Source organism: Conger conger, chromosome 4 (genome assembly GCF_963514075.1).
Source record: "Conger conger chromosome 4, fConCon1.1, whole genome shotgun sequence".
Lineage (NCBI taxonomy): Eukaryota > Metazoa > Chordata > Actinopteri > Anguilliformes > Congridae > Conger > Conger conger.
The window spans coordinates 37142920-37168138 of NC_083763.1; the positions used below are offsets into that span (position 1 = coordinate 37142920).

Here is a 25219-nt window from a genome sequence, read left to right on the forward strand (position 1 = left end):
ATATTACTATCAGTTTAACTGCTTGTTTATGACTGAACGTGATGTGCCAGAACCTGACTGTTGCATGAACATGTCATCTCTTCAGACAGGTAGCTGGATGCAGGTAATTAGAACACATTTATCCAGATGAATGTCAAGCCTGGCCAAAATACAGGTAGCTTTTCAGGTGCGAGTTGTGCAAGTTCATCAGATTCATGAAAACCAGTAATCAATTACCATTCCACAACCTAAAACGCTGAAGATACAGTACAAATAAAGGCATACTTTATTGAAGATTGCGTGCAGAGTGCCAAGACACTAAAAAGCTGTCAATAGTCCCAAACAAAGCCTTGTACAACAATATTGCAGGAACATGATACATAGTAGTCACATATCTTCAGCATATTTCTGCTTGTTTAATGTCTGGCACATGCATACATACATGTGCACAATCACATTTACACAAGCAAAGGCATGTTGTTACACAAACAAACACGGTTATAAACACTGATGTCAGAGAGCAGTCATTTATGGGAGCTGGAGGGGGCTTGCTTTGTTGCACTGTGTGTGTGTTTATTTGTCACCCTGACCTGTCTATGTGTGTCTGTCATTTTGGTTGAGCGGTCTGTGCATTTGTCATTATGGTTGGTCAATCTGTTTGTAGGTGTGTGTGCTGTTATGGTTGGTCTGTGTATGTGTCTGTGTCTGTCATTGTGGTGGGTTTGTACATGTGAGTTTTTCGGTGAGAGAGTCCTGCGGGTTGCCTGAGTTTTAACGGGGGAACGGGAGCGAGTGTCGTCACTGGCCCACACCCGCTGAGGTCTCCTGAACCAAGGTTCAGTGGTCTGCCTCCCATCTCTGCTGGATCCTGCACGCTCTGTGCGTTGCTGCAGCGTAGTTTTTCGAAGGGTGTTAAGTAGGAAGCGTTTGTTAGTGCTGCGCAGTGGACACCTTGCCCTGAGAGAGAATTTGAGAGAGCAAGAATGAGAGACCGAAAGGGGGGGAAACAGGAACAGGTCCCAACAATTAATCTTAAGACTATGAAAGCTTAGTTCAACCAGACCATGGAAACAGCCTGTGGGGAACATTGTCTGAGCCATGGCTTTTTGGTACTGAACCCTCATTTCACATAGTAAGACAGTATCTAACTGGAACCTATTTAAAGTCAATGAGACCAAGGGCACTATTTTCAGGCTCTGGGGCAATGCCGTGCGTCTAAAGGTGGTGTGGCATGGATCATTAAGTCCTTTGAATCTATGGACATACAGTGGGCTCCAGAATGATTTATTATTAATAAATATGCACAAAAATACTATAATCGAACAAATGATAGCATTATTGACACAAACTTTATTTTCCAACATGTGTAGTGTGCTTTAATGATGATTCAATGGAACCAACCAAAGCCAAATCAACCAAAGCTGATTCTTGTTTTTTTAAATAAAAAATGTATTTTCCTAAAAAACAGGTTTCACAATTATTGGCACCCCTGGAAAAGACAGCCATGAGTCTAGAGAACACATTTTGAGGGATTTTTGACCATTCCTCCATGCAGAACTTTTCAGAATTGGGACAACATTGGGCCAGGTGGTAAGAGCAGTCGTCTGGCAGTTGGAGAGTTGCCGATTCGATCCCTCCCTGGGTCTGTCGAAGTGTCCCTGAGCAAAACACCTAACCTAAACTAACCCAAAATAATGCTCCAGACGAGCTGGTTGGTGCCTTGCATGGCAGCCAATCGCCGTTGCTGTGTGAATGGGTGACTGAGAAGCATCATCTGTACAGTGCTTTGGATAAAGGCGCTATATAAATGCCAACCATTTACCATTTACGTCCATGGGGTCTCCTTGCATTTAAGGGCCCCATTTGATGGGATTTAAGTCCGGAGACTGAAATGGTCATTGTCCAGCTGGACAATCTACCTACGACCAAGTCACAGCTTCCTAGCAGAGACAACCAGATTTTCTGCAAAAATGTGGTACTTTGTTGAATTTATTGTGCCACTGATCTTGAATTGTCCAGGACCACTGGCAGAAAAACATCACTGAGTCTCCTCCATATTTGACAGTATTTGCTTCTCCTTGTATGCATTCCTTTTTTGCTGCCAAACATGTTGATGGTGTGTATGGCCATTTTCCAAATTATTTTTCAGTATGCAGCTCTCTTCCAGTCATAATTCCAAGGAGGTTTGGCAAGCTCAAGGTGCTTAGTTTTGTTTATTGTGCTCAGTAAGGGCTTTCTTCGTGCCACCCTTCCAAGGAGTTTGTTGGTATGGAGCTGGTGTTTTATTGTTGGTGATGCCAAAACGTAATCAATCTCTGAAACTGCAATGCTTTTTTTAATAAAAATGTGTTCTTGATTTTTCTCACAATTTGATGGCCAATTGTACCCTATCTATTCATTTCAATTGCCAATGTATATTGAGGAAACACTGCTACAACCCTGTCCCCTGGCAGCCAGAAGGAGAACGACACGCCTTCTTCAAGCTGCATCGCTCAAACAGACGGGCGGGTGGAGCAGTTCAATTAGACACTGAAGACAATGATTTCTAAGTTTGCTTCCACTGATATCCAAAATTGGGATAAACTCATTGGTCCCCTGTCGTTTGCCATAAGAGAGGTTCCACAAGCCTCCACAGGGTTTTCCCCTTTGAGCTACAGTATGGGCGAAGACCCCGTGGCATTTAGAAGCTGTTAAATGAGTCCAAGCCAATTTAAAAACGAAATTCAATATGTGTTGGACCTGCGAGCAAAGCAGCACTCACTCTAAAATTGCACGCTAACATTTTTTGATTGAGGCTCAAGAACATTAGAGACGGCAATGCAATGCAGAAGTGGGAATATTCAAACCGGGAGACAAAGTCCTGGTATTACTCCCATCAGCATCCCAAGTGGCAAGGACTGGACCAGCTAGCGAACTACTATTGATGGTTTATTCTGGATTATTCTAGTCTCGCTAGTCCCTTAACTGACCTCACTGGAAAGGGAGCCTCAGATCCATTCCATTAGACGGAGCAGTGCCAGGTGGTGAATTAAACCAGAGAATTAAAGCATGCTTGTGTGGCGGTCCTCACTTGATTGGCCCTGACTTGTCTTTTCCTTTTCTCCTGACTCTCCAGTATTACGTACTGGGAAAATCCTTTGTCCTCTATTCGGATCATGCCCCACTCCAGTGGCTCCACCGGAGAATTAGCCGATGGTATCTGGCTCTCCAGCCATTTAATGCATTGGCCAGGTCTGCTAATGCTTGTGCTGATTTCGTCTCCCGGGAGGGGGTAGGTTTTGCCAAGCAGAATGTCGCTTTGGGATCAGAAATCCTGTGAGACCACAGTCTTCACGTCCTCTGCTTGTAGTTTTTACTTATTGATGGCAGTCCACATATGACACTAGTAGGTCACTACTACAGTTTTTTACAAAGCTGAAAAGCTTTTGTAAAAAGGCATTTATTTGGAAAATGCCCCTGGATTTATTTGGAAAATGCTCCTTTAAAATGTACATTTCCTACTCTGAGCAGGTAAAGTCGCTCATCATTGACAGGGCTGAAACTCACCATCCAGCAGGGCCGATTGTCTCAGCTCGTATCCTGGCTCGGGCAGCTTCCCGAAGCAGCTCTTCCACTGCTTTCCTGGGGGGAAATTAAGACATGTACTACATCAACAACTAAATGTGCTACATAAACAGCTTTCATTTTTCTTTCACAGCTTCCAGTCCTCTAGTAGAGCAAAATACAACCCCAGCTCAGAACAATTTTGAGCATTGTCCATTAGAGCAAGCTATAGCTCTAAATTTGATATTGAACTTCTCCCGACTGAAATTGAAATGGTAAAATGAGATCAATCAGGCAATAAAGATGCTATATAAATAGTTCAGTTGTGTTTGGCATTATGTTATTCTTATTGTTTTTAGATGCGTTTGGTTAGTTTGGCAAGTCTGACCAGCATTGGGTCGATGGACAAACAGTCGCCTCCACGGTGTTATTGTCTACAGTTGGGCCAACAAAAATGACATTGTATAATCGACATTAGCTCAACGTATACACCCCATCTGGGTAAAGTTGGTAGCTGTACATATATGGTATGACAATTGCCAAACAGTGACATTCCAGAGCTACAAAATAGGCTTTCACCCCTTAAGTCTTAAGTGGGGTTTTTTTGCATTCATTCCTTTTTTAAAAATCATTATGGTAACAGGATATACGGTTTGAAAGCGTTAAAACTCACGCTTCTATCTGTATCACCTATTTTAAGATGCCATTGCTTTAGCGACAACAGTTCCTTATTTTGTAGCATGTGGGTGGCAAAACAAGCGTGGGGGGACCTTGCCTTTCCTGTATTTTGGAAGTCCATAAACTACACAAAATAAGATAATGCCAGCTTTTCACAGCACGGGTCCAGCAAACCAAATGTATAATGCAATTCTAAAAATGTGCTAACTAAAAGAAATGTCGATAGAATGTCCATTGTTTACTTAGAATTTCTCTTGAGGAATTATCATTGTTGTCAATTTGCCATTGCATACTTCTACAAAAGTACTTGTACATAGGAATGCTATAATCTACATTTTGTTGATAAGAGCCCATGGACGAGTTTCCCTGACCAGTATTGGTAATCCAGTTGCACAGTAAAGCTGTGATCCCCATCCGTGAGTAAAAAATAAGCTGAGCATAGAACAGGCTAGTGGTATGGTATTGAAGTAACACCTGAGAAGCATTTTAGCGAATGGCATTTCGTTTCCAACGGTGTATAGTTTGTTAGGGTTTCATAAAACAACACAGCATCTTTTTGCCTGTGTAACGAAATTTCAATATGCACACTGAGACTGTTATGCTTCGGCAAAACCTCTTCTTATGAACAAAAAGGTTGACATTTTACAAAAAATATGTGATACCTACGTCTAAATATCTTCCTTCAGGGGATTTCCAAGGAATCAAGTATTAAAAGGTTGGTCTTTTAGCCCGCTGGTGCACTATGCATCCGTACAATATGGCCGTGGTTAGTTTTGAGTGATGTCACGGAATACTATGAATTTTACAAAAACGTCAATCAATATATTAGTATGTTATTACTGTGATTATTGTACATATTTTTACAATCTTCTCGACAGGTTGCTATCTGAGGAGAGCACAAGAAGAGGGAGAGGTAGGGGGATAGTAACAGACAGGGAGGAGGTGCAAACATTTTTTTTTTCACGATAAAAAGTGTTGTATACTTCAGTAAGCAAAATACAGTATTTTATCCATTCTGTTTCTACAGTAGTTTCATGTGTCATTTGCTGCCTCTGCCTCTGGAGATCTGCCAGGAAGAGGGAGATTTTTTTTTTTTTTTTCTACAGTAATTACTTGTTATTCGCACAACCACCACCAGGTGGCATAGGGCACTAATCCACAGTGGCCTGATGTACTTGCAGGTTCCGACAGTAGGAGGGCAGCAGTATCCTTTTTCATCACAAGTCACATTCATTATCATGAAAGATCTGAAAAGTCTGTTTCCGTAAGTAACGAACAGTACCAATATACTCACCAGATTAAATAGATAACAGTGTCTTAAGCACAAACCTGCAAAAACCTAGGTTTAAGGTTAATTTAGGAGGATAACATGTACGTAGTCTATATACACCACCTGGTGAAATCACACTTTTTAATTAGCTCAGCTGTTGTAAGCCAGCTCCTTGTCGACAAACAAGTTATCTTTGTAAGAAGATAATTTAGAAGGGAACATTTTTAGAAGGGACACCTTTTAATGTTATATATTTGAGCGCCTCCAATTTAGTCATGAGGGAATCAGTAACCTCCAACGATTAATACTATAAACTTTAATTGTCCTCTCGTTTCATACATAAATCCATACCCAGGCTCCAGTGCATCATCACAAACAAATATATATTTCCATAGCCCTCCCAAATGTCATGTGAAGTTAACCACTTGCACTTTAAGTTATACAAGTAATTGGTTACGAAATTACGATTTTATTCATCAGCATCATCAGACTGGGGCGGAAATTAACACGGGACATGTACAAACATGGGGGTTTGTTTTCACTGATGTACTATGGCAACACGCTTATCATGTGTGAGTGACTGGTTTGAATACTTCATTAAAGATTCATTAACAAATCTGTGTTTTAGCACCATGAAAGTAATGTTTTTTCACCAAAGTATTTTTAGAAAAACTGATGATCAAATATGTGTCATTTAAATGGCTGTCTTGTGGATTATAAGACTTTATAGATTTGACACGTCAGGAGCAATGCAAGCCTTGCTGGAGTACAACTAGCGCAGCCGGGGTACATTGGAACGCTGTGTTCCAACATGCCCTCGTCTGTTATAAATGCATCAGCCACAATAACTTTTAATGTAATGTTGTATATTCCATTCAGACCATGCATTTACAGTACTGTGCAAAAGTCTTAGGCACCTGTATAACATTCTGTACAGATAAGATTCTTTCAATAATAATTCAATGAAAGGTCCGAAATGAACGTACTATACATTCTACATTACACTTTAGTTATTTGGCAGAATAGTTAAAAACGGAATCAAATCAATATTTTTTGTGACCACCCTTCGGCGTTAAAACTGCATCACTTCTCTGAGATATAACTGCAGAACTGCAGGACAGCGTTGGCTAAGACAATCACTTGACGTGATGCCTACGTCTAAATATCTTCCTTCAGGGGACTTGGTGGGCTCCTTGCTTGCTCAGACAGCCTTGATCAAGTTTTTTATGTAAAATGTAGTCAATTGCTTACAGTAATTTTTTTAATTGAATACAAAAATGTCTCTGTAAAATAAAATCTTTGGGAAAATGAGTATTTGGATATCTTAAATGTGTTCTTTTATACTAACACACACAAAAAAATAAACATATATATAATAAAGTCTAGGGTACCTAGGACTTCTGCACAGTACTGCATTCAGTTAAATTATTATTGCTAATTTTATTTATCTGAAAATACCTGCCAGCTTCTCTCTAATTTTGTCCACCTAGGCCATGTTTGATTTGTGAATACGACAACATAGGTTATGGGAATTCGAAATGCATTCCTTAATATTAAGCCCCCGAAGTAAAAAGAAATTGTGCAATTATCCGAGATGATTCAATGCTAGATTCGTAGTCCACATTTACAATAACTTTTAATGTAATGTTGTATAATGTTGTTGATTAATTAATATCGTAAATATGTTATGTTGACACATCACTTGACTAACCAGCGTGTTGCTTGCTAACTTGTATGTGCAATGTGGATAAATAATCCCTTTTTTCTTCTCCATCTTACAAGAAGTCAAGGGACACACATCAACTCAAGTTTCACCATATCAAAAGCATTGAAATCTACAGTCATTCAAAGGAATAACGGGCCATAGCTACACACATTAGCATTTTCTCAGGGGGGTGGGGTGGGTGAAGACAAAACAAACTGATCCGAAACCTCACTTTATCCCTCACAAGTTCCTAAGACAATACGTTACATTGCTTGTAACATAACATTACTGTCCAGCTCTGCAAGCGAATAACAACCTCAGCTGAAGAAAAAAAACAACAACTTAGGCTAGGTTTTGAAACAGGAGGTTGACCAGTTAGAACAGCTCCACTCAACATGGTTTGACCAGCTCAAGATATGTTCTGAAACAGATGGGTAGCTGGTATCTCAAGCTGGTCATTGCTATATTTTACACCAGGGACAGCTAACATCAGCTAGTTGTATAACAAACATTTGTTTACTTTAAGTTAATGTTTGTACTGATGAGCAAATGTTAACAACATCCAACATCTCTATACCACTAGTTCCAAATACATTGCATTATGGACCAGGTCTAGCTTGGCTGTAGCCTATCAAGATCACAAAGTATGCCTTTGAATTACACACAAGCTTACTTGCATATTGCAGTATATGCGCTGGGTAGACTGTTTGACTTGAATGTATAAGCAACTTAAATGTATAAGCTAGACAGAGAAAAAAACGGATGCTAGATCATACGTCACTGCCCTTGCTTTTGAGACTGGAAAATTTTTATACAACAAGGCAGTGTCAATAGCATTTCCAAAATATATTGACCATGACAACAGAGATACACTCACTGAGAATTTTATTCAGAACACTATACTATACTTTGGGCATTCCAAGGGGACCGCCCCACTTTATATCCAATCTTTAATTGCTACCTACACCCCAGCAAGACCACTCTGGTCGCCTTGTGGTTCCCTCACTACGAGCACCAGGTGGTCGAGCTGCACGTTCACGCCAGTTTTCCGTTCTGGTTCCTCAGTGGTGGAATGACTTGCCTACCACTGTCAAGACAGCAGAATCCCTCCCCATATTTTGACACAGACTAAAAACACATCTTTTCAGACTATATCGTAGTCTTCCCTCCTGATTCCCCCCCCTGATATCCCTCTTGTCTAACCCTAACCATATTGTCTTTTTGTTTCGAACAGCTCTGCATGCGTATTTTGCTATATGTGGATTTGATGCTTTTACATTGTGGAAGAACTTGCACTTGTAAGTCGCTTTGGATTAAAAGCATCTTTCCTCTCAAAACAGCCTAAATTCTTTGGGGTATGGATACCACAAGATGTTGACAAGTTAATAGTCCTAGTGGGAATGTCTGATCCACTATTCAGTAGCAAACTGAACGACAGAGGAGGAAAAATCTAAAGTTTGTATTGGTAGGGCATACATTGCAAGATTTAAGTCTTTGATGAGCCTGTCAGTAGGGAGAGAAATTAGTCTCAATATTATTCACAAATGCGCCGAACATATAAGAGATGATTTCCAAATGTGTTTTATATATCCACACACAAATATCTCAAGTTGTGTCTTGTGTCTTCTGAATATGAAGAGTAAAAATACGTATCAGAATTGTGTGTGTATTTGTTTTGCAATGAACCAGTCTCAAATATATTGCACAGTTCCTGTGCAATCCACACACAAATAGGCCTAGCTATCGATCTATAAATGTGGAAAGTGTATGGAGGTTTTCTCCATGGTCCCTTTGCGCAGATGGCTGGCGCGCTTACGTAAGATCTTAGTGCAAGGTATCTGGCTTGCTATTTTAATATTTGTGTGTCTAACAGTGGCAGCCTTTTTTAGCTGACGTGACCAGCTGGCTAGGTCTGCAAAGGTTGGGAGTAATGTTAACTCTGCAAATTCGATCAGAAGCTCAAAGATGAGCATGCTATGCATGAATTTTGTCCCTAGCTAGCCAGCTAGTTGAGGTAGCGAGGAACAGAAAAAATACATAGCGTACTCAGCTTTGGGCCTTTGATGAAATTATACATCTAGCTGCATCGATAAATTTGACCAATTTTAAGCTGTTCAGGCGTTTTCAGTTGTTCATTCCCTATGCATAGAGGCCTTGCGTTAATTTTACCCTGAATTATCCCTTTTCACAGTCTCATACAACTCAACAAAAACAGGGCAATAATATAGCCAGCTCAAACCACATACAATATGCAAGTCCCCAAAAATAGTAATTTTATCACTTTAAAATTCCACCAGGTAAAATTCCAGGTGGAATCGCACCTGCAACGATTTCCAGCTAGGTAGTTATAGCTAACGTTGAATTTTCTAATTATAAGTTATAGTTATCAAGTACTTTGAGCTAACTTTAGCGACTTGTTGCTCCACTGAATTTTATCATAATATGTTCTTATACATGTTACTGTTACTCGCTGTTGAAAAGCACTACTGCGCATGCCTATCATGTAAAATCTTTGCTAGGACTTCTCCCTCACGGAAGCGAAATACATGTGTATTGTAATCGAAGTTATGCCATATATGTGGTTACCAATGCTACATACTCATATACGGCCGCACGACAACAACTGACCTTTCCAAGTCCTGTTCGTCAGCCATGATATTAATATTGTCCCCGAACAACTGACTAAGGTCGCCAAGGCAAATATTTTCCGCTTCTTCCTCTCTACTCAGGACCCCAGTCAGGACCCTTCTGCAGCGCTGTCCTTCCCAAAGCCCGCTAAGAATCTACACGCCAAATACACACACCAACAAAGCAATGTAATATGTCTAGAACAGACGTAAATGTTCCTTAAAAAATATATGACCATTTACACTGTTAATAGAAAGTACAGATTTTCCTTTTTTTTTTATTCACTAGGCGCTGTCACAACCTTACCCTAAATTCAGACGGAGAGCTGATGCTACGCCGGACTAAATTGCAATTTGGTGCGGCAAAGAACGACTCGCGTCACATCAGATAGCTCATTTTGTTCATCATGTGCATGCTCGTATTTCGAGTTGGCCTGCCCATTTGGAGAGCACTGTGGAGACAAGAAACACCAAGTAAATGACCACTTGAACGATCCAAAACTATCTCTTTAATTTCCAAATAAAAGCAAAATATGTATTTCGCTCATACACAACGTATCTTTCAAAATGTATTGATTATGTTTTTTAATATTTCAAAAAGACGTTATTGTTAGCAAAAACGATCAGACAGTAATCCAATGATTATAAACAGTTCGTTTGTTTTGACAGGTTGTTCACACAAGATGCTGTTCCGTGCTCCCGAGTCCGCACTTGGAGCACGAAAGCACGGTAGTTCGGAACATTTTGTTCATCAGTGGCGACATCTGACCCATTACCTTCAACCTCTGACGTAACTATCTATGCTGGGATTTTCCGATTATCCTGGCTGAATTTAGCCATGACTCAGTGGCATATATGTTACCATGGGGATTTATTCTGTGCAGCTAGCCTGGCTAACAGCCAGGTTTTATTAATCCTGGCGCCTTATCTGTTCAGTCAGCAGTCACTCCGATCGGAAACCAGTGTGTTTTTTCATGTTCATGTTTCATGTTCTTATGCATGTATTTTATTTTTATTTTATTAGCTTGCAGAATGGCTGAAGCACATTACAATCTGCCAAATATCTGAACAACTGGGCGATCTTAAATACCATGGAGGACGCTTTGTGACATATTAATAAATAAATCCTTAATTAAATCCATTTTATTTATTTATTTATTTATTTACCATTTTATTTATTTATTTATTTAATGATTTATTGACACTTTTATTTATTTATGGATTTATTTAAGGATTTCATGCTCCAACATGCAAATAAGGGGGTGGGTTTCAGTTGGGCTAGCTGTTCTGATTGGACTGCAGTGGCCCTATGCTGGGATTGGATTGTCTACAAGTTCTTTACAAGTGTGACTTGTACCGGTTAGCTAGGTACCAAAATGGAGCTTTTATCGGAGCTAAGAAATTAAATGTTAAGACTGGCAGATACCATTGATAGTAGTAATGTACCACTCAATAATATTATAGAAACAGTGGAAGACTTTGTAGACAGCGTTGTAGAAATCGCAGCACTGACTGATTCTGATGTGGACGAGGTTGTGTGGAGCAACCTGCAGATGATTCTGCATCGTGCTGCATTAGAAAATCAACAAGGGAGAAGTGTAGGACGACCCTCTTATGAGATTCCTCTTGAGGTGTTGGAAACGTACATCCTGAGTGGCATAGCTGCCAACTCTCATGCTTTCAGCATGAGACACACGCATTTGCATGTGCGTGTGAAAACAGGCAAATGCGTGTGTCTCACACCGAAAGCGTGAGAGTTGGCAGCTATGGAGTGGCATTAAACCAGCAGATGTTGCTTGCCTCTTTGGTGTGTCTACACAAGCTCGATTTTAGGATTAATGTAGCTAGCTACATTAGCCTACTAACTGTTAAAAAACATTGCCTGGCGGGGGTTTAGTCTCTCTCTCCTTGCGGTTGATAGGAGGAGGCCAACTAACGACAGCCGTGGTCTTTTCCAGGTCCATCTCTAACTGGCCTCGGAAGACAAGAAAGCCCAGGAACTGGAACGCTTGGGAACACGAACAGACAAGGAGTGAGTAGCTTGGGTGCATGCCAGTGAGTCGGCCACTACAACTTCCACATTCCCACAGGAAAATTCTGCGACGTCCACCACGAATGACGTCTAACTTGGTTCAGCCAATCCCGTAATGGCGGGAGCAATAAACGGTCCCGTATAAGAGCAAGACACGTTCTTGGGATCTCTCTTCTGCTTTTTCTGTCTCTTCTGCTTCTTCTCTTCGACGCACCCTTTTTGGCCATTCGCTTCGGCTCATCTGCTCCGAGACTCGGACAGAGGCTGAATGCTGCACAGCGCACTACCAGGCCTACAGACACACCCAGTTACCTCGCGGTAACTTTGTGGCCTATAGCGAGTGGAAACTGGGAACGCTACATCAGTTTACCCCTGCAAAGCTCACCAAAGAACAACAGCAACAAACTTTCCACCCGGAAAAGGGACCAATGATCATCCTTCCAGCAACCGAGCGGACCAGACAACAACGCGCGGCTAAGACGCCCCAGCCTGCGCATCTCTCCAGGACACACATTCACAGCACCATCGCGGCTCCTACAAGGACAGCACGTCTTTTGGATCCAATGTGTATGGACTCAGTAAGAGAACAAACATTCAGGCAGAGCCAGTGTTTAGTTTAGTCTTAACTGTTTTTGTGAATCTGTGTTTCCATATTTGCTGTCTTATCATTGGAATGTATTTTGTTAGCTATATATGTACGTGAATTGATTCGCTGTCTTTTGCGCATATATAGAGTAAACTACGCAAGTAGTCTTCTCACAGCTAACAATAACTAACACACCCAGAACTCTAGCTTACCCAAGCTAGCTACTCCCACTTTTACCTTTCCTTTGTTCAAGCGACACACGCACACACACATACCCAACTAAATTTCATTACTAACTTCCCGTTAGTTTATCAGTTCTGTGTTTTACATTTGTTTAATAAATATATTTTATTAAACCCCGGTGTCCATTTTGGAATCACATAGACATGAGAGCCGAGTTAAAGCAGTCTTTCGAAGAACTTCCAACCTTCAGGTTATCGGTATGTTTAATCATTAATATTGGTTATTTTAATTATTAATTAAAATACTAAATTTGTGGTTAGATATTTCTGATAATAGTAATTTTATGAGACTGATTACTTTTTGCAGTTATACTGCTACACAACGTTTAACTGGCGCCCCGGTTTCGTAGAGAGTAAAATCCCTGCGTTATTTGGCGGCCCGTGCGAGGACCCTACAGCAGGTAAAACAGACAAAGGTCATTAGCAGGCAAACAGGAGCATCAGACAAGAAAAACGCTGGAGAGATGGCAGGAGCACATTACAATCTGACACTGAACATACGAAACAGACCGGTATATATAGCACAGATAACAGGGGGAAACGAGAATCAGGTGTGGACACTAAGAAGGAAGTAACAACAGGTGAAACCAATGAATGACAATGTATGAACAGAAAATGGACTATGGAAAGTACCGAACAGGGCAAAGCACAATTCACTAAAGTGATGTACAACAAACTATGTGTGTGTATGCGTATGCATGTTAGCTTTGGCCGCACGCTTGCACAGCCATGTGGGAAGGTTGGATGTTCTACTGCATGTGTGCAGATATACACTTGCTCAAGGAAAACAAAGAAGCTAAGATGGAGGGAGGTTTGAAATTAGCTGGAGCTAGTGAGGAAACTGGCGGCACGGATGGTGCAGTGGGTAGCACTGTCGCCTCACAGCAAGGAGGTCCTGGGTTCGAATCCCCGTTGGCCGGGGCCTGCGGAGTTTGCATGTTCTCCCTGTGTCTGCGTGGGTTTCCTCTGGGTACTCCGGTTTCCTCCCATAGTCCAAAGACATGCAGGTTAGGCTGATTGGAGAGTCTAAATTGCCCAAAGGTATGAGTGTGTGAGTGAATGGTGTGTGTGCCCTGAGTTACCTGGTTATCAAGCTATGACTGTTTTCTGACTAACATTTCGTAATCCATTCAGCCATTTTTGAGAAAACTATGTTTTTGCCGTTCCATTTTGATGCAGATTTGTTAGAAAGCATTAGACACTTTCTAATGTCTAAAGCATCAGTCATTTTCTTCACATTTTGTATTTTTTTTAAATCCGTTTTAATAGAAAAAAATAAGCTTTTCTGATCATTTACGTATCGGGATAAAAAGATATGCAGATGTTTTGTATTTGTATAGATTTGGGAACACTTGAGGACATCTGGGTTCAGTTTTGGGAAAACTCGTAGAATTTGAATGCCTGTTGATATCTTTACCATATTTTGTATACAAGTTGACATCAAATTTGTATAAAAATATAACAGTTCTAGGTTAGTCATTGATTCGCGATATGCATTGCTAAACTATAAAAACACAAAGCTTTTTGTATTTTAGTGTAACTTTTGTGTGCAATGTATGTAGATTCTCTGACATAAAATGTCTAAAATTTCTGAATGGTACAAGTCTCTTCTTTAATTTAAGTCTTCAACCATGTGTGTGCAGTAAATAGTTTTGAGATATTGACACTTTTATAAGATGAGAACAAAATCGGTGGAAATTGCCCTCTCGGGGCAAAGTGGAAAGGGTTAATACAAAAAAATTTTTTCTAAAGAACTGCAATTATTTAGTGTGACCAATCTGCAATCTGAGGAAATCGGGAAGTGAACACATACTTCTTCGTGGCACTGTGTGTATGTGTGTGTGATTTCTTTTTTTGCCGGCTAATTTACAAGTGACTAAAAGCGTTTATGGCAGTCATGGTTCTTGTTTGATTACTTTATTTCTATTGCCTTCCCCTTTTGGCAAGGCAAAATGGTATTTACTTTCACTTAAAATCATTACACGCATTTGTAGATGCTGTATATCCTAAAGTGCTTTATCACATTCATGGCTGCAGCTGTAACTGCAGCTGTACATTTGCATCTACTGCAGACTTGCCTTCAGCTAACAGTTTCCTTCCTCCACAAAGGTGCCATTAAGCAGCATTACTCAGACTGACTTTAGTTGAACGAGCTTATTTAAACATTCTATTGGGAGAAAAGGCCCCAATAGCCTGCTTTGGAAAGGTACAAGTCATCTTCAAAAGTAAAGTAAAGATGAGCAAAACATGACTGAACATGACAAAAATGTAACATTCTATACTGTATGCTCAAAGCTCCTTATGGGAAAATTGTATTCATTTGAATAAAATTACAGATCAAGGTTTCCTTTTTCACAAGGAATAATTTAATTCCCCTAAAAGATAGGTGTCAAAATGACTGACCTATCCTTCAAATCCTTTGATTTTACCTTTTGAACTGTGCTGTATTCTTGGGACCACACCGCTAGAATGCTCTCCCAGATCACATAAGGTCTTCTGGTTGCATTGGACAACATAACAGGGGCTTGGTCCCCCAATTGTTACTTCCAGCTATATACTGTGTGATTATTTGCATGTGTGAATATACTCCAAACCAGATCTTCTGGCCAACCGCATAGTGAGCAAGCTCTTAATTCTGGACAGGTGACATAGAAGGGTGGCCCTGGCAGCTTTCCAGGTGTGACATGCCAAACTTGGACCTGGCCCCCTCGACAGCAGTGGAGGGAGTGGAGGAGACAGGGAGGGAGTTGTGTGTGTACTCTGCCCACACGAGCGTACGGGACCAGGAAGCAGGGGTCTTTTCGGCCAGACGCCTGAACCTACTGGTGAACTGGGGCCCACGGTCTGAAACCACCTACCGGGGAAGGCCATGTAGCCGAAAGACGTCTCTGCAGTCTCTCTGGTGGAGGGTAGATTTGGCTGGGCAACGAAGTGAACAGACTTTGAGAACCAATCAACAATAGTGAGAACGTATACACATGTAGCCACATAGTCCGCAGTATCCTTCCTCATGGTCGACCACTAGATCCGACAGGTAAGTAGCGCTATCGTGCATGCGACTCCAGGATGGCAGGCCCGGGGATAGTGAGCCCAGGACAGTACTTTGGAACGGACTGTCTCAGGGACATACAGTCGTATGCAAATATTTTGGCACCCCTGGTCAAAAAGCCTTTTACAATGAATATCTTGGTGAACAGAAGTGAACAGTTTAAGTTAACCATGACACATTTCTTCACAATTTAAGCAAGCAAGATTTCTGTATTTTTTTTACAGTTTCAAAATTATAAATAAAAGGGCCCTGTGCAAAAGTTTGGGAACCCTGTCAGTTTGTACTTGGTAACTCCTCCTAGGGCAACTATAACAGCTTGCAAACGCTTTCTGCAGCTTTCTGAGTCTTTCAATTTCCCCCATTATTCCTGGTAGAATACCTCTAGCTCAGAAATATTCTTCAGCCTCTTTGCATGTACGGTATGTTTCAGGTCTCTCCACAGATTTTCAATAATATTGAAGTCTGGGGACTGTGGTGGCCATTCCAAAACCTTCATCCGTCTTTTCTGGAGGTACTTCATGGTTGATTTTGAGGTATGCTGGGGATGATGATGTCTTGATGGAATACCCAACCGCTCTTCAAATTCAATGTCTGTACTGACCTTCGAAAATTAGCCTCTAGAATTTATTGATGTGGTGGAATCCATTCTTCCTTCCACTCGCACAATATTGTCAGTCCAAAACACATTGTTCTAAAAGGCTTCAGAATTCTCAGTGTTTGCTTTTGTGTGCTTAGGTCATAGGAAAGGCTTCTTACTGGCAACTCTGCCATGTTGGTTAAAATACATTGTATTTTTGGCCTTTGAACAGCAAGACCTACTGTTTTTTGTAGCTCCTTTGCAGTAAGGTTTGGGTTCTTCTGAGCAATTTTCACCAGGTCTCAGGCCATTGTATCTGAACATTTTCTTAGTCTTCCAGACCTGGCCTTGACTTCAACTGTTCCATTTATCTTCAATTTTCTAATAATGTTTTTGACAGTGGAAATATGGTGCATTGGCATAGTCACTGGTGAGGTGCGTGGCACACTGGGCATGGCTTCTGAATGTTGGTATTTTCATATGGTGAAGCAAGGGGGACACAGCTCAAGGTGCATGGCACAGGTGTAAAATTGGCTGGATTATGCTGACTATATTATCAGTGGGTGTTGTACACCTTGATTAATTCATATCCAATCAACTGCACTTGTTTCATTAACTATAAGACCCAAGTATATTGCGCAGATTGTATTGGCAATTTCCGTAGTCTCTATAAATACAATGGAAGGCAGATGTTCATCCCAAAAAGTTTGCCGGCTGGTTGTCACAAAAAGAGTTTTCAGTAAAAATGGATCTAAACATTCATAAATATTGTAGTCACCAAATTCTACAAAGAAATTTGAAATATCTATTGACTGTTTCAAAAGGGTGAAATTCAGACCTGTCTGATTGGAAAATTGCAATAAGCTACATCAAAATGACAATGAACTGCTCGTACTTGACTAACTTGACTAAGTAGCGGCATCTGGATCGTCCGGAAAATTCTAATATGCCCTGATCAGTCTTATAATCACAGTGTACCCCTTCTAGTTGGTACAAATATTCTTAGATGACTAATTCAAGACTGCCAGACATTGGGTGGCAACCAGTATCTCAGCACACTGCCCTCCACTCTTTGGATTGGATAACTGCATATGTTACCAGTGGGGAAACTCTCAAAACCAGTGTACCACAACCATGCCAGGGTGTCTTTGTGGTCAAAAACCAGTGACCATTCCTAAACACAAGGTTTGTGAAGTAGCTGGTATATTTTGTTCCAAATTGTCTGGAGGTGAAGGGACAGCCATTTTGAAGGAGCTTGAAATATATTCCAATCTAGGAGGGCTCAGATAGTTCAGGTGAAGCCCAGATCCTACACAAAAGTGTTTGTTTGCAATGTCTCAGACCACAGCATCATTCTGCAGCCTAACAAAAGTGATTCCCGAATGTGCATTAGTAGAGTGGGTCAAAGCAGCTCATGCAAATGTCGCTGTTCGGGATGCTCCCAACAAAGGGCAGCTCCTCATGAACACTACAGTCGATCTTATTAACTTCAACTTTGAAAATTCCCCAGTGTATGAATAGTACAAGAAACATATAAAGGCAAGAGTAAACAAATAAAGTGGCAAATGCATTTGCAAGCCATGACTTGGATGTTGGCCATGTTTCTGGCGTTACTCATCAAATTGACCTATCAGATTATACTCCTCTTAAAGAGCGTATGCGGCATGTATCACCAGAGATTTAAGACAGCTCCGGAAGGAACTTATAGCAACTGGAATTATAGAGGAGTCAAACAGTCCTTATGCATCACCAGTAGTTCTAGTGAGAAAAAAATGATGATCTCAGAATGGTTGGAGATTATTGTAAACTCAACAACCGTAAAAAGACGGATGCTCTTCCAAGAATAGAGGAGACTTTTGCTGGTTTAGTGTCTTGGAAAAAAAGCTACAACCTGCTGGATGTTCAGGAAAAAGAACGTTGGCCTAAAACACTTCACCACTCCCTTTAGTAATTGGCGGTTCCAAAATATGCCACAAGGGCTCACAAACTCTTCTGCAACATTCAAAGAACCATGGAGATGGTAATGGCTGGAATTACCCCTATCAACTTGTGAGAACAGCAGTTTAAATGCTTATCAGCAACCTTCCCCTCTCCACACTCACGGTTTACAACCCTCACCTTGCCACAGACTCAGACAATAAAAGACACAATCCTTGATACCATTTCTCTACATCAAAAATCATGTTCCAATATAAGAACAGAAATATAAAATTCAGAAGTTGCATGAATAAACACATTTGTTTTTTTTTCCCTCTTCGCTCACTTTCAGTGGGGTGACATCTGGCAGTCGAAGGGTTACCAGTTTGATTCCCATCTTGGGTGTGTCGAAGTGTTGCTGAGCAAGAGACCTAGCCCCCAAATGCACTTGACGAGCTGGTTGGTGCCTTGCATGGCAGCCAATCACCATTGGTGTGTGAATGGGTGAATGAGAAGCATCAATTGTACAGCGCTTTGGATAAAGGCGCTATTTAAATGCCAACCATTTACCATTTTATTCCACATATTTCTGGCCGACATAATTCCGGTTTGGTAGAATTATAAGTTTGTTTTGCTAATTATTTTTTGAATTCTACTGCTGTTGCCTATCCACTTAGAGTCATGATGTGTTATGTGTTCAGAGATGCTCTTCTGCATACCACTGTTGTAATGTGTGGTTACTGTCACCTTCCTGTCAGCTTTGACCAGTCTGGCCATTCTCCTCTGATGTCTCTCATTAACAATGCATTTCTGTCTGCAGAACTACAGCTAACTGGATTTATTTTTGTTTTTTGCACCATTCTTTACAAACTCTAGAAACTAGTGCGCGTGAAAATCCCAGGACATTAGCGTTTTTTCTCAAACCACCCTGTCTGCCACCAACAATCATTCCATGGTCAAAGTCACTTAGATCAAAATTTTTCCCCATTCTGATGGTTGATGTGAAAATTACCTGAAGCTTCTCAGGTAATCTACAGGTCCTGGAGCACCTGTTCAGATAAACATGATCCTGAATACCAGTACGTACCAAGATATTTAAATAACAAAAAAATACACCCCCTCCCTACTAATGAGTTTACAAGATTTCCATTTTCATTTAAAAATTTAATTTTGGATATAATTCACTTGTGATTATCTGCTTATATACACATATCATATAATGACATATGACAAAATAGACAAGTTTATACAGTTTAAAGAATTTTTTGAATTTTTTGTATATATATATATATGTATACTGTATATGCTTCATACAGGTATGGCCACAGCTGTGATTAATTGCAATCACTGTAGCTGTGGCTTATTATCTCATTACGGGGCTAAATAAGAGGCCTAGTTTTCAGGTCTGAGACAGTTGTTGAGTTTTGGGAAGATGTTTTGTGGGCATGGCTGAAAGAACATTTCTGAGGGTGCTGTTTCTGATAGTTTCTTGTTCTTTTTATGAGTTCAGTATTTATTATTATTAATGGCATTTGGCAACCCTATTTGGATGCCAGGCTTATTTCTGGTTTGAGAAAGTCATTTTGTTTTGTGTTTTCTGAATAAAAGGCAGCATGCCAACCCTCCTTTCTGATCTGTTCACCACATGACCAGTGGCCACTCTCAGCCCAGTGTCACAGAAGAGACTGAGACACACATACAGGGACTATGGCATTGTCACACATTAAAATAATAAACTAAAATAAGAAATGCAAAGGAAATAACCTGACTCATGTGCAGCTTTTCAGCTGGCTGGCTTTTCGAATGTCTGCCGTCTTGGCTTGATCTCAGGCACGTACTGTGGAAAGAAGGACACTTTAACTTTAACACTTTTTAACACTTTTAACTGGACTGATTCGTAACACTGTCAAGGTGTGTGTGCCTACTTAACCAGTAGACATAGTCCTCTGATTGCCCTGCTTCCTTCCTGCACACCAAGCCCAGCCACCACAGACATTTAAGAACAAATCGGTTTTAATATGTTTAGTAAAGTAGGTTGTAGAAGAGCGCATTAGAGAAAGTTCATAATTCTAATATTTGGAATCTACTGTGTGTACCCTGTATTGGGATATTTTGTTTATCCTTCTACACTGATGTCATGGTTTGAGTGTCTGTTTGTGCATGCATGCATGTGTGTGCATAAGGCAGATATCCTTGCACTCTGACCTTTGTGTTGTGTGAACATTTAAAGGGGAATTCCACCCTTAAATGAACTTTTACTTGTAGAATTTCAGTTGACCTCCTGATTAAAATGAGCTCTCAGCCAACTGTCTACCTGTAATGTAAAGTGAAGAAATGTAGCACCAAACATCTGCATATGTTCCAACTACCTGCTTTACTAAAGATTACAATGGCCAGGTACTTGGGCAGGCATCAGAAAATGCCAATCAATCACAAACTAATACTGTTTACAGTTCAGAACAGTAGCTACCCCAAATCTCTCTCTGACAAAGTTCAAGTTCGGTCAACGCCCCCCTGCCGTCCAGTCCAGAACACAGGCTGGGATCACAGGTAAATGGAGCATGTGTTTGTTGATAGCTGTTTGTTGCTTTTAAGTTCCTGGGACATGATTAAGGCCTCAGTGCACTCCTTAAGGTGCAAGTGCATTTTCTTTAGTTAGGTTGGGTGACATCACAATCTGAAGACCCATGTTGTTCTGAGCCTTTGAGTTGCACATAACTTATTCAGTTGTGTGACCAGGAGCAAATGGATAACTAATAATCTATGACAAAAACCACCAACTACACCAAAGTCCCCCCACCCATGCCCCCACAGGGAGTTACACACTGGAAATTCCCCACCCCCAGGGTGACAGGATGGCTGAAGAGAGGCCAGGGCCAGTGAGGTATGAGCCCTTAATCACAGTCTTTTGACACAGAGAGATTATGCCCATGAGACAGCCCAGCAGTCCGATATCGTCATATTGACAGTACTGGTTACATATTAACCAGGTCCGTGCCTCTCCTGATGGAAAGAGCAAACAGAGGGTCAGTGGTAGTGATGCAGAAATAGAGCCAATCACTGTCTCTGCTTTAACCGGGAGGCATTAGTGACCCCCCCCCCCCCAAGAAACACATAAACATCAAAACCTAACAATCATCCTAGTTTAAATTCTCTCATAGTAATGGGAAGAGTTAATTTTGTTTTGTTTTATTTATTTATTTATGCTAGTAAAAGAATGACTACAGAGTTGGCTAAATCAAATTTAAGGAAAAATAAAAAAATACTTACTTGGTTCATTAAAGTGGTTGAATGCGCAGTTAACACCTGCTTTCTAGACTAATACGTTTCTTGATGAGTTCAATGTAAAAATCAATGTCCGTATGCACTTTTTGGTTTGTCTTTCATGTTGGGCAGTTTCACTGGCTCTGTCGAATTGTTTCTTCTATCCTTCCTGTTTGTGAACTTTCAGTGCTTTTACTGCCTGCAATAACCAATGAATCCCTGTCTTTGGCGCGTAAGGGAAAACATCAGTCGCAGAGAGCAGGGCCCCATTCCAAACTGCTTGCTTCCTCATAGTCACTCACCCTTGATTGGAGGGAGGAATCCCCACAGTGGCCCAGACCAACGAGGGCATTCCAATCGAAATTAAGAAAGTGGAGGGAGGATCCATTGACCGCTCTCAATTCCTTGATTTTCCTCCCTCTAACAGAGCCAAAATCACTTAGTGAAGCAAAATTGCCCAAAATGCATTTGCTTCAGTTTCTATTTTAATTTCTATCTACTTTCTCTCTCTGTAGATTGATTGGAAAATAAAATGTTAAAGTGTATACGAGCTGAACGTTAATTTGTCAACATGAAATGTATAAAAGCTATATGTTATTTTTGGGGAAGCGTATCAGTAAACAGTTCTGATTCTGGGGATTTTACAAATACAGGACTATGACTTTAAACTGTAGAAATGAGTGAATATGTGGAGGGTGGTTAAGTAAGAGGGCAGTATACCAATAACCAGTGGCTAATGTGGTGATGAGGTCAATGGTCTGAGGTTAGTGATAAAATATAAAGCTGAGTGATAGAGGGAATCAAAAGTTAGGAGTGCAGAGGTTGTGGCGTGCATATAAATCATCACTGTAGTCTAGAACTGGCATGGTCTGCATTCATTCAAATTTTAAGGATCTCCACTATTGTGCAGTGGTAGAACATATGCCAATTTCTATGAGGGCATAGTAGATTGAGATTTAGATTGAGAGATTGAAATTGTGAGTCAGGAGTCTTGCTATTATGTCAGCAGCAGTTTTTATCAGTTGAGGTTCAAGCATGTCCATACCAGAGAATTTACCTCCATCAATGGCATGCAGGGCCTTGCACACCTCTGCAAGTTAACATACATAGCTAATGTCATTCTAACTTGAAGCTAAATAATATACTGTAGCCGAAGTAGACTAGGTTGATAACGTAGCAGCAGCTGGCTAGGTAGCTAGTGCCGCAGTTGGTTCTGTTTTACATTTTGGAGGGGACTGTAATTTGTCTGAAGCGGGTTAAGAGGGTTCCAGGTTTTACTTTTCTATTAAAACCCAAAGAGGATACCCAAACAGACAACTTCACTGCAGCTGAGATACAGTACAATGCGTCACACTGTCCACCACTCCCATTCATACAATTGTTTTTGAATTACACAATGGCAATTGAAATAATGTTTGAATGGGTGAATGAGAAGCATCAATTGCACAGCGCTTTGGATAAAGACGCTATATAAATGCCAACCTTTTTCTCACCTAAAAAGTGGGTGCTCTGATACAAAAGGTGATTTGTCCTAAGTTGTTTAACAAATCTAGATAAAAAAATACAATGAAATAAAAGGTGAAATTTGGAGCTGTCATCTCATATACATCTCTTGACCTCAAACTCAGTTATCTTCAGTGTATTGCAAAAACAAAATAATTGACCTTGCTGTTCCAATACTTTTGGAGGGGATTGTACATCAGTAAATGGTAACATCATGCAAGTATGCTCATTAAAACAATAAACAACATTTAATTGGTAATATTAACAATGAGACAAAATGCCAAGATAGTGGTCATCATAGAACAATGAACAAGAACAAAGGCTCAGTTACATTGATTATTAAAACTGGATTAAGTGATTAAAGATTTTTTATATTAGAGGTTCCTTTTGAATGGGCTGATCTTCATCCCTGACAAATAAGAATTTTCCATTCAGGTCTTCAACTTGTTTGGCTTCAGGGATGATGAAAGGGACTATTATTATTTGGTTGTTTGCTTTGATTTTGGAAGATATTTCCAATGTTGAGGGACCGCAGCACTGGTTCAGTCAGTGTCAGTCACCTGGTGAATCTTTAGCTTTCCTTTCATCACAAGAAAGTAGTCTGTAACAGCCTTGTCATATTTTCCAATCCAATTTCTCATTACTTATCTTGCAATACTGGATACTAATCTTTTTTTTTTAACAAATCATACCGTTCCTCTGGGGCCTGTACATATCTTCCTCCTTGAGCATGTGTCTGCAGTTTCTACTTTCTCCAAAATAAAAAGACTGAATTTTACTATACAGCTTGCATGAAAAGTTCTCAGAGAAATCAATGTGAATGCTAATTTCACTTTCACTCAGGCATTCTTTCAGTTCCCTGCACACTTTTGCTTGGTGGAGCCAATTGAAATGGTGTTTTGCCAGGGAATCAAGTTTCTGATTAAAACACTCCAACTCTGATAACGTTCCATGTGTTGTTGTTTTTGAAAAATGTGTGTATGTCTTTTCTCCATCATTTTGTGTACTGTGACTATTGCTGTCATCTCAGGAATTTCAACCTCTGTCTCATTGTAGTAATTTTGAACAACCTGTGCATGCACTACTTATTGTTTACCTCACATAAAATTGCAGAGACCAGCTCTGAAACACTAGTTGTATCTCACAAACCCTTCTGGTGCAATTTGTCAACAATTTTACATTTTAATTTAATTATTTTTTAAATCATGCACATGTATAAAGCACAGAAGCTTTTGGTGGCGTAATATAAAAAGGACAGTAGCAAACAAACCTCTTGCCCACCTCCTAATTCAATTTCCTAATTCAAGAGTAATCTAATGTAAAAACATGCCAAATAATTTAATTTATTGTTTTCTTGAGAAATAGTGCCTTTTTACAGCACTTTTATTCTTTGCATCTATGTGCGGATGATTACACCACCTTGACATTTTCCCACTTTGAAACACCAAAACTCCCAAAAAAATTCCAGTTTGGAATAAACATACTATATAAGCCTAATAAAGGATGAAACGCAAACTTGTAATTAATTTGATTTTAATCCAATGTGCATAAAAATGGATTAATGAATGGTAGAATTTAAATGAAGGTGCTTGCAGGAAAAATTCTAACATCACAATTCGGCTCCCAATAGAAGAGAATCAGTCACAGAGAGGAGAGAATCAGGCACAGCATTAGACACATTCTAACCACATATTGAACATGCAGAAGTCCATTTTTGAGAAGACTAATTTAATCTCTTACTCACAAACACTTGCGCACTTATGTGGAACAACACCTCCCACACTACAGAGCAGCTGTTCCCATCTTTGTTCCTGTGTGCATGGATAAACTGGCCGTAATTGAAGTAAATATTGTGTAAAGTATCAGCAGGACTGAGATAACACGTTTGTCAGACATTAAGTAGGACATTGAGTTTCCTTGTTTAAACAGCCTGACAGGCATCAGAGAGGACAGGGAGCTCCTAATCCATACACACACACACACACACACACACACACACACACCTGCACTTATCAAGGCTTCTGATAGTATTCAGACCCCTGAACATTTTTCACATTTTATTGTCTTGTAGATTTCATTTTAAATTGATAAAATAACCAATAATGACTAAATGTATTTGTGAATTTATAAAAAATTCTAAACTGAAATCTCAGTTATATAAATATAATTCAGTCCTTTGTAGAAGCCCCAAGAAGCAGTAATTACAGTGTGCAGTGTGAATTGTAGGACCTTACAGAGTGCCCTCTG

General features: G+C 40.2%; 1 protein-coding gene and 1 long non-coding RNA gene across 2 annotated transcripts; one reads left to right on the forward strand and one right to left on the reverse strand.

Moving 5' to 3' along the window:
• Positions 1-242: 242 nt before the first annotated feature.
• Positions 243-10319, reverse strand: si:ch211-140b10.6 (protein POLR1D-like). The gene is made up of 4 exons (XM_061240154.1): positions 10110-10319; positions 9804-9958; positions 3526-3600; positions 243-936 (listed from the first exon to the last, which is right to left on the reverse strand). The coding sequence occupies exons 2-4, from the start codon at positions 9827-9829 to the stop codon at positions 504-506; spliced, it is 534 nt and encodes a 177-aa protein (XP_061096138.1). The 5' UTR covers positions 9830-9958; positions 10110-10319; the 3' UTR covers positions 243-503.
• On the forward strand, positions 10022-14059 carry LOC133127349 (uncharacterized). The gene is made up of 3 exons (XR_009708616.1): positions 10022-10276; positions 10472-10592; positions 11761-14059. It is a non-coding gene; the product is annotated as an uncharacterized LOC133127349 (long non-coding RNA).
• Positions 14060-25219: the final 11160 nt, after the last annotated feature.